Genomic DNA, 10,999 nt, shown 5'->3' on the forward strand with positions numbered 1-10,999 from the left:
TGAAAAAATTATATTGTAAATCCATTTGGTCTTAGGCCTTTATTCCTTGGTAGTCCCATTATTATTTCCTCCATTTACTTTTTGTAGTTTCCCTTGATAGCATATCATTTTATCCATGATTCATTAGCTTCGGTATGTTTCTAATAATATTGGTCATCTCCTTCCTCGTATCCATGATTGGCTTTATGAGAAAATCATTGAAGAGGTTGATCAATTCTTTTATAATTTCCTCATGGTTTTCCATCAACTAGTTCTAGTAATTTGAATACTTAAAATTATATTTTTCTTGTTGTGTTGTATAATTGATCTACGGAGAAACTTCATGGTTTTACCTCTTTATTTTAGTCATTGTACCCTTGATTTCTATTTCAATAGAATTTATTCCTTCTTTAGCCTTTCTTCTAGTTGGAGCTATAATATTAATTCTTTATGCTATATCTCCCTTGATCTTCCCTCTTCTATAATTTTTTATTGCAGCTCTTCCATTTCATGTTCAAGTTTTTTCTTGCCCCATTTATGTTCCTGAACTCCTTTCTATTACTTTATTTTAATTTCCGTTTTATATATTTGATTCTTTTTTAGAATCGATACGTCATTGTTCCTTCTATGGTTTTTTATTCTCTCCACCACTTTTATATGCAAATTTTGAAGTTGTGGTGCCTTAGACCACAAATATAAATGGTTTATTTCTTGGCCTCACCCTCCAATTCACTACCAATTTGATAGGCCAATCATTTGACTCCAAACTTGGTAGAAGTGGGGCTTCAAAATTCATCCCTAAGAGGAATAATCACAATGACAACATGTATTTGTCTAACCTAGAAGAAATTTTCACAACTCTTCCTCTCTTGTTTTTCCATGTGTAAATACCATTATTATTTTCTTGCTCTACTAACTTGGAACTTTGTAGGATGTCTTTGATGCCATTAGCTTCTTCATCTAGTATTACTTTTCGCATTTTATTTTTCCAGAAGCTCATTACTATATTGAAATCTCCTCCCATGATCCAGTACTTATCCCCAACTCTATTAGATTTGTTTTGTAGCTCTTGTAGAGTTTTTTTATTTAATTTGTTGAAATAGTGGGTTTATACACATTAGTAATGTAGCCTCCTTTATGAGTCCCAAATATAAAAACTATTGTTGTGATATTTTGATTGCTACAAATGAATACAATACAATAAGGTTACATGTATTGCAAAAAATAATAATTCCTCTAGATTCCCTCTACGCACCATTTCTTGGGAAATGACTATTTGTCAATATACTCCTAAAAAAATGGAGGGTTTGTATTGAGAATTTTCTTTTTTCTATCATCATAAAATCAGGGTTTTCATTCGTAAATTTGTTTTTAATGAGTCTCTATTTGGATTTCTGATTGAGACCCTATATGTTCCAAGACATCACATTCATTACATATTTTGGAGGGTGGCTTGAAAGAATTCTAACATTAATGTCACCCTACCTGTATTCACAAGGAATTCTCTCATTTATTGAAGAAAATGTTTATTTACTTTATTTTCCCTTTTTTTACCTTCTCTACCTAATTTTAATATTTCCTTACTTGATGTACTTTTCACTCCTACGGATACTCAAGAACGAGAATAAAAAGGCTTACTTGTTTCATTCTTATTTAGTTTCTCTTGAAATGAAGGCTTTTCTTATAATGTTTACGTCCTCTTCTTGTATTGAAACTATATTTCTCTATTCCAATTCGAAAACTAATATTTGTAAGTCCATTCTGCTAACATATTCTTCCTCTATGTCCTCTAGTTCAGAATCCTCTAGTTCCTCTTCCTCCATTATTGTATATTTTGTTTGTTTTTCTTTGTATTATCTTCTTCACTTTCCTTTTTCTATTTCTTACTCTTTCTACCATATAGGTAATATTTTTCTTGGTCTCTTCTTGCCCCTACTTTCTTGTATTTTTTCCTGCTCTTGTTGTAGGATCTTGTAGCAATTTTCAACTTTGTTTCCCGATGTTGTTGGATATTATAATCCTTTCCTCATTTCTTTCTTGTTGTTCTCTACCGTTACAAAACCCTTCTCATCCATTTTCTACATAATTGGTAAGGATTGTTGATTTTGGTTTAATGTGAATTCTCTAAGAAAATTACCTTACTCATGAGATTTGCAACACCTGAAGGGGATTTGTTCATAATATATGGACTTATTCCAAATTTCATTCTACTTTACCTAAATAATTGACAGGAGTGGTTTAGTCAAATCTAGTTCTACAAATATGATGTATAGCCTCACATATTATGTATACCACCCTAGCTTGGTTATTTTTCACAACATAATGAATGACCCCATGGCATTACACATGCCTTCAAGTGTGTCTTTGTCACATATGATGGAAGTGAGTGCAGCCTGAACCAAATTTGATCAAAGTTAAAATATTCTTTATTAGGGTTGAATCTCTCAACTAGGGTTCAATATATAAACAATAGAATTTAAAAGGTATGGTCCTTGAAATATTTCATCCCAATTATATGCATTATTCAAAATAACAGTGAAAATCCTTTTGAGGCCAACTTTAGTTTTATGTCCCCTTTTAATTTCTTGCACTTCCAAATCCACCCTATTAACAATGTTTTTGATGACAAAATTCCTATCAATTTGAAAATTAATGTATAGTATTTCATGTACTATATTTTTTTTCCAAGTTTCTTCGACATGATTTTAAACATTGGGCTTTTGGATGTCTATGGAAGACATGATATAGTGTTTTTTTGCCTCTTTCCTTTATTGACTGATTGTTTATGAGATAAATTTTTCTTCTCCCCCTCCTTTCGATTTTCTGATGATGTTGGATGAGAATTGAAATTCCTATGAGTTTTGAAGCCATTTGGCTAACAAATGGTTTGTCTGACCCCGTTCGTTCCACCACTTTTATGAAGTAAGGCCCTCCCCTAACTCTACCACAAGAGGGAGCCATCAAAAGTTGTGTATGGTTGAAGACTTGGACCCTAGGTTGCGAGCTAAAGATTGAATCTATTCTTTGCACCAAAATTTGACAATTTAATATGAAATATTAATTAATTATTTTTCATTTGTTAGTTTTTCAGTAATTTTGACCTAAGCCACACCAATTCATACTCATGGTTGGAATTATTCTTGTGGATTTTAGAACTAATAACACTTTTACTATGGAATTCCTAAACAAAACACCCTATCATGCACTACATTATGTATTGTAGGTTCTAATAAAATAAAAATTAAGATAAATTTTCTAAAAACTAAAAAAAAAATTTATATTCTTATTATAGTATGTAGAATGTAGAAAAATGTAATTACAATTTAATAAAATAGATACATTGTTAGGAGATCCAAATCCAATTATAATAATGTTATCTTCAAATATGTTATTCACATTTTTCACATATTTAAAAAAGTTTTTCTTGTTATTAGAATACTTTTAAATAACCTTTTCCTTCATAATAAGCATGCAATGAATTACACATTTCCGTCCTATTAGTTTATTACTAACTTTGACCTAGGCATTCTAGCCCATACTTATAATTAAAAAAAATTCCATTGAATTTAGAAATAATAACCCTTTTACCATAGAGTATCTCAATAGAACTCCCTATCACTAACTCCTTTATGTATTCTCAATATTAATAAAATTAAAATGAAAATAAATTTGGTAGAAAAATAAAAAATATATTCTTTTAATTATAGTTATTATTATATTACCTTGAAAAGTCCATGTGATGTCCCGGGATAATGTAAATATTTGATTTTCACTGTGGTAAAAGATAGAGCTAAAAATGACACTGTTAACTGTTTGAAAATTAATAGTATCGTTATTGTTATTGTGTTCTTTAAATATATATATATATATATATATATATATATATATATATATATATATATATATATATATATATATATATATATATATATATATATATATATATATATATATATATATATATATATATATATATATATATGTAAGAAATGTTTCTTGAAATGCTGGCAACTTCTAAGGAGGAAGTTGGGAAAAGACAGTTGTTAAAACTGCAATCAAACTACCTCCCCTAACTAGAAGGCTTCCAGAGAAAAGGAGGGGAGGAGGCAAAAATCTGCACTGTAGGGACAGGCAGAAGAAAAAAGGAGAAAGATGGAGGCTAAGTCTGGTGATGACCAGATAGCCAAGCACTGAGTGCATTCTTGCTGAGGATAGTGATCCGGCAAGCGAAAGCTAGGGGGGAGACTCTGGTCTTGAAAGACGAGTCTCACGATTGGGTGGTCAAACAGAGAAGTAACAAGAATTCCAGGTGAACCTCTTAGGAGTCTTATTCGACAGGAGGACACCAGGTAAGTAGGACAATTTCCTTGGATATCTGTTGAATAATCTGTTAAATTTATTTTGGTAGGAAATGCGTTAAATATGTTAAGGGTAATTGTTCAGGAAGTGGATTGAGAGACCTGGTTATTTTGTTTTTATGTTTAGTAGATAACTGTACTTAGACAACATTTTCTTACCTCTGTTAAATGCAAGACGAGAGATTAGAACATAGGTAGTGGTAGAAACACTCTGAGCGAGGAAGCTTAGAAAACAGTGGATAGGGTCTGTGGCTTTAAGTTTATGAACCTCCCAGGTATAGTGAGTAGTGAATATAATCATGGCTGCAAATACTATAGTTTTATAGTAACAAAGAAAAGAACATATTCGAAACCCATGAAATTACAACATGACTATTTAATCTTGAAATAGAAGTAAACTGTTACAGTGTTAGAATGTGAATATTCATGCTTAAATCAGAAGTAAACCTGTACAACCAGTATTTTATTCTTTTAGGGAAATTTCTTGCTAAAATTGAAGGTACTGTTCTTGCGGATAAGAGGAAATAATGAATTGAAATAACATCATACGCATGGAGAGTCGACATTCAAACCTCATAATCATAGTCGATTCTAGCTTGTGGTTAAGCTAAGGCAAGGGACCCGTATGGTTATAATAAGGTATCGGTGGGTAGAAGCTGTAACAGGGTCATATGAAGAGGGTAGACCGAGTCAAGGGAGGGTTTCTGAGCAAATGGCGGTCCAAGAGTCTGAATATATGATAGAACTTTAACAACGTCACGAGAAGGGAGGACTCAACACTGGGAGTATTCAAGTGGACAGCCGGAAATCCTATCGTGACCTAGGACAAAACCCTAGGGAGGCTAGAAAACCCCGGGAAGGGTTTCATTGGTCACTGTTACAATTACGGATAAACAAACTATGACCTGCAATAGTATTTAGGGAAGCCGAGACGTAGTAAAGTCATATAAAACAAAACAGTTCAGTTATACATATATAAATGACCTCATTTCAATAATTACTATTGGCATACATATAAACCCTGAATCTAATGCTTCCCATATTATTCGTTCTACACAAACATAAAATAAAAGAACAGAAATACTTCACGCGTAATATATCTCAGAATTAAGATAGTAAGACATCCAATACATCATTTGGAAGAAGCAAAGATAATTATATAAACCCAGAAGGGCAATATTCAACCATTCATGTCAGAAGTCTTGTGGACTAGATTTAGGTCCGAATACAAAATCTGTTAATTAGCAAAAAGGTCCAACTCAAGGGTTTTTGGAATGTGAACAAGTGAAACCTTATAATGTGCAATAACTTACAGGGCTTGACCCCAGACAGTTCACCGCTAAATACAAAAAAAAAATTAAGAAAGTTCATATTACGACAACTGATAGGCTTAAGGCAACTTAAGCCAGAACTATGCCCGAATGACCAAACTTCTGGCCAGGACAGTCGTGGCCCCATAAACCTTAGAAAATTAAGCAACAAGAGTGTAGTATGACGTTGCTCCAGGTTTTGAAAGGCAATACCTCCAGAGCTGGACACAAAAGAAAAGAAACGGGGATCCATAACCCATGCCTGGTTGTACACTTCCACAGGAAAATTCAACCTAGAAATTTGTTCACTTACCTAGGAATCTGCGTATGAATCAGGCAGTCTAGGAGACCGTGTCCATCCCGCGAGTTGTACCAATATTCTCTGGTCGCCTCTGCTCCTCTTCCATTCTGGAAACAAATAAGAAAGATAGTTAAAACAATGACCCTACGTATTGTTAAGGAAAAGAAGACAAATAAGGAATGAAAAAGGGACAGATGATGAATATTACCCAAGCCATGTGGACCCTTGGAAATGCAAACAGCTCGGTAACTAAATCAAAGCTCTACGCAGGAACCGAATGATTACCCACAGTTATCGGCACAATAGAGGCGGAGCGGAGCTGAAGCAAGGGCGATGAAACAATAAGCCAAATGAACCACACCGCCAGATGAACGAGGACAAAAACCTTAGTTCGCTGATCAACCATTTGATCTACGCACCAGGATCTCCACTGTTGATGTCTGGCGGAACCTGAGAAATGTAAATGCTGCTGGTACTCCCGCCCTTGCCATGCCACCAAGACAGAACTCGGAGTAAATGCTAGGCCGGGTGGAAAGCGCAGGTGAGTCGAAAAGGGTCAGTGAAACTGTGGCACTTTATTACCATGACCTACCATGTCACCGGAGTATTTTCCGGTTACCAGAAACTATGCATTGGACAAGGTAAAATCACTTTTAACAAACAGTTGATGGGGAATATAACAAAATTCAACAAGAAATAATTATTAAATTTTTATGTGTTGTAGGGGGTTTGTGACAAGTGGTATCAAAGCCAAGTTACAAACAGTGTGACCTTTGGGGAAGCTGAAATCCGAAAATTGAAAACTAGAACTGATAGACACACATAATGTATACAATTGTTTCTATTTCTGTTGAGCAATTTAAAGAAGAATAGATAGTGTACTGACCTTTTGTTTTGTGATTTGTTGTTTCGTGACACTTTTTTTATGTTAGGACCAGAAAAAGAGTACTGCCAGCATGCAGAAAACAGACAGTGCATCTCGCAGATTTATGGGGGGTCAGGGACCCGCAATTGGTCATGAGAACAATCCCGACCTATGGGTACAGCTCGGGGAAGAGACCCACAATACAAATCAGGCCATTCTAGAGATAGTATAGGAGTTAAAAAATGAGAAGTCTCGGTTACGTGAAGATAATGCACGATTAACGATGGAACAAGAAAGAATTCTAAAAATCCTATCTGATAGACAGAACCAGTCGCCAGCTAATCCTAGTGTGGAACAGCAGAGGATGTCAGAAGAACAGAACCATCATACAGAACCTGAAGGGTTAGAAGAGAGGGAGGAATGGTTTGATAATGCATCTGAACAACAGACCTCAAAAAGGCAACGGATAGAGTTGCAAGGAGAGTTTCGTAAGATTAAACCGCCGCACTTCGACGGGGAACAGGAGGAAGCAGCTGAGGCATGGTTAATAAACATGAACAAATACTTCCAGCTGTATGAATACGATCATAACCTGAAGGCATGATTAGCCATCTTCCAATTATAGGGGAAAGCGACCCTGTGGTGGGAAGAAGTCAAGATTGTAAAGGGAGTAAGCGAACAGACCATAACTTGGGAGAAATTTCAAAGGTACTTCAAAGAAATATATCTGACCGAGTGTTTCTATGATGAAAAGGCAAGGGAATTCCATGACTTGCGGTTGGGGCAGCAGACCATGGACGAATTTATCACCCATTTTACTTCCTTGCTTCGCTATGTGCCTTATATTAGAGAAGAAAAAGCTAAGGTGCAAATATTTGTTAGTAGTTTACCCCTGTACATGCGGGAAAGGATTGAGTTTGACAATCCAAAGACGATGGACGAAGCTATCCACAAAGCCAGGATCTGTTACCAACAGAATAAACAGAAAGGAGAAGCTTCGGACAAAAGATTGAATGAGAAAAGAGGAAATAAGCTAGCTGGAAATAGTGAAGGAAATCATAGTGGTGGAAGCAAGGGAATGGGCAAGGGGCAGAACAACAAAACTATGCAGAGAAGCTCATTCAAATCCAAGCCAACCAGTAAGTCCAGAGTCAGCGGAAGGGAACCAAATAGTTATCTCAAATCCATGAAGCATCGACAGTTGGTGATGTAGGACATAGCATACGAAGGATTAATGTAGCCTTGGACGATCGTCAGACGGAGTACCAGCTCACCATGGTGAAATTTGAAGGTAAAATTTCAGACCTTACTATAACTGTTTTAATTGACCCTGGAGCCACATTAAGTTATATTAGTCCAAAGGTAGTAGAACATTGTAAACTGCAACCTGTTAAATTCAAGAATCCGTGGCTATTGTAGCTGGCTACAGGGGCCAAGAGGTAAGTGCTGGCAAAAATCAATAACTGCCCTTTAACAATAGCAAGGCAGCTAGTAATGGCAAATTTAAACATGCTCCCCCTTGGTTCATATGATGTTTTGATCGGTATGGACTGGTTAGAGAAGCACCGGTCATTGGTTAACTACAAAATAAATACTATTTATTATAGGGACGAACTTGGAGAGAGGCAAGAGATGAAAGGAATTAAACGGCCAGTGCAGGTTCAGCCAATAACTGCATCCCAGCTCGCAAAATGCATCAGGAAGGGGTGTTAGATTTATGCCATCCAGGTGGGCTATGCTAATTCGAAGGATAAAATAGCCACGTTGGATAACATCCCTATAACACAAGAGTTTGCGGATGTGCTTCCAGAAGGGATTCTTGAACTGTCGCCTAAAAGGGATATAAACTTTACCATCGAATTGATACCAGGGGCAGCACTGGTATCTCGAGCACCCTATAGAATGAGTGTACCTGAGTTGACAGAGTTAAAAATGCAGTTACAGGAACTGTTCGACAAAAACTATATTCGCCCCAGTGTATCCCTGTGGGGAGCTCCAGTGTTATTCGTTAAGAAAAAAGACGGGACCCTTCGCATGTGTATAGATTACCGTCAGCTGAACAAACTGACCATCAAAAACAAGTATCCCCTACCTCGGATTGATGAACTTTTCGATCAAGTGAAGGGTGCAATAGTATTCTCCAAGATCGATTTGCAATCAGGTTACCACCAGATCAGGATTAAGAAGGAAGAAATAGCTAAAACAACATTTAGAACAAGGTATGGGCATTATGAGTTTGTGGTGCTACCCTTCGGGTTAACCAATGCCCCTGCAACATTCATGTGCTTAAAGAACAATGTATTTCATCGATATTTGGACAGATTTGTGCTGATATTTATCAATGATATACTGATATACTCCCGCACTAGGGAAGAGCACAAGGAGCACCTCATATTGGTGCTACAAACCCTCTGAGAACACCAGTTGTATGCTAAGTTCAACAAGTGCGATTTCTTCAAGGAAGAGATACAGTATTTAGGCCTTATAATCACAAAAGAAGGGATCACAGTGGACCCTGAAAAGATAAAGACCATAATGGAATGGCTCGTACCGAAAGATGTAGCAGACATCAGGTCCTTTATGGGATTAGCCGGCTATTATAGGCTCTTTGTAGAAGGATTCTCAAGAGTAGCGTATCCTATCACCTCCCTACAGAAAAAAAGGAAGAGCATTCAAATGGACCCTAGAATGTCAGAGAAGTTTTGAATAGCTTAAGCATTTTCTCACCACCACACCCATTCTGAGCATAGCCGATCCTAATAAGGACTATGTTGTGTGCACTGACGCAAGCAAGGAGGGCATGGGAGGTGTGTTGATGTGAGAATGGAAAGTAATAGCTTATGAGTCAAGGAAACTCAAAGAGCATGAGCAGAAATATTCTGCCTATGATTTAGAGCTGGCAACCGTCATACACGTCTTGAAGATGTGGCGACATTATCTCATGGGGAGGAAATTTTTATTACTAATGGACCACCAAAATCTAACCAATTATTTTAGCCAACCCATTTTAAATGTAGGGGAAGCACGGTGGGTAGATTTCCTAAGTGTTTTTGACTTCGATATCAAACAATTGAAGGGGAAAGAAAACCTGGTGGCTGACACCTTAAGTCGGAAGGTACAATTTTTGTACGAAATTTCCTTCAGCGAATGGAAAGGTCCCTTCGAGGGAATGATAAAAAAGGTAGCAGAACAAGATGCAGAATACCAGCAAATAAAATAGCAAGTACAGTAGTCTACTAGTGAGAAGAATCAACAAGGATATGAAGTAGATAATGTTGGCATGTTGTATTATAAGAAGAGGCTATATGTACCTAGTCAAAACAGTCTTAAAAATCTGATTTTGGACGAATTTCACATCAGTCACTATGCTGGACACCCAGGATATCAGAAAATGATCATTGTGCTTCGAAAAGAGTACTATTGGCCAGGTATGAAGAAGAATGTAGCTGAGTATTTAGCACGGTGTTTGGAGTGCCAACAAATTAAAGTGGAGCATCAGCATCCAGCAGGGCTATTACAACCCTTACCCATTCCGGAATGGAAATGGGAAACCATTTCTATGGATTTCATAACAGGGCTGCCTAGGACAAAGAAGAATAACGATTCTATTATGGTGGTGGTAGACAAGTTGAGTAAAGAAGCACATTTTATACCTATGCAATCCACCTACAGGGCTGTACAGATTGCCCATATCTTCATGCAGAATGTGTTTAAATTGCATGGACTCCCGAAGACGATAATCTCTGATCGTGACGTGAAATTCACATCGGCTTTTTGGAAGACATTATTTGCAGAATTGGGAATACAGCTAAACTTCAGTACAACGTACCATGCCTTGACCAATGGACAAATAGAGCTAGTGAACAAGGTGGTATAAGACATGTTAAGAGCCTATGTAATGCAGCAACCAATGCAGTGGGAGGAGTATTTGCACTTGGTTGAATTTGCATAAAACAACGGGTATCATACCTTGGTACAAATGCATCCCTTTGAGGTCCTATACGGGCGGAAATGCCGCACACCCTCAAGTTGGGTTGGACCTGAAGACAAACTAAGGTTAGGGCCAGAAATGCTTAAGGAAATGGAAGATATGGTGAAAAGGGTACGCTCTAATTTAAAAGCTACTCAGGATAGGTAAAAGAACTTTGCTGACCGGAAGAGGAGGTTCAAGGAATACCAAGTTGGT

The 10,999-nt window shown here is 36.7% G+C and overlaps 1 protein-coding gene across 1 annotated transcript; it reads left to right on the forward strand.

Annotated features, from left to right (window-relative positions):
* The first annotated feature begins 7,096 nt into the window (after positions 1-7,096).
* Positions 7,097-10,690, forward strand: LOC149159670 (uncharacterized). Its single transcript, XM_089434385.1, has 6 exons — positions 7,097-7,351; positions 7,439-7,952; positions 8,233-8,252; positions 8,542-8,894; positions 10,174-10,241; positions 10,389-10,690. Exons 1-6 carry the CDS (start codon positions 7,097-7,099, stop codon positions 10,688-10,690), a joined length of 1,512 nt encoding a protein of 503 aa, XP_089290511.1.
* The last annotated feature ends 309 nt before the right edge of the window (positions 10,691-10,999 follow it).

The sequence above is a fragment of the Pinus tabuliformis genome, chromosome 5_2 (assembly GCF_031772625.1).
Source record: "Pinus tabuliformis cultivar Carrire ecotype Pingquan chromosome 5_2, CPIR1, whole genome shotgun sequence".
Lineage (NCBI taxonomy): Eukaryota > Viridiplantae > Streptophyta > Pinopsida > Pinales > Pinaceae > Pinus > Pinus tabuliformis.

Coding starts and splice junctions, on each gene's coding strand:
- LOC149159670 (XM_089434385.1), top strand. CDS start 7,097: ATGGAACAAGAAAGAATTCTAAAAATCCTATCTGATAGACAGAACCAG. Junction 7,352..7,438: donor AACAGGAGGAAGCAGCTGAG/GCATGGTTAATA, acceptor TTCCAATTATAG/GGGAAAGCGACCCTGTGGTG. Junction 7,953..8,232: donor ATTCAAATCCAAGCCAACCA/GTAAGTCCAGAG, acceptor TGGCTATTGTAG/CTGGCTACAGGGGCCAAGAG.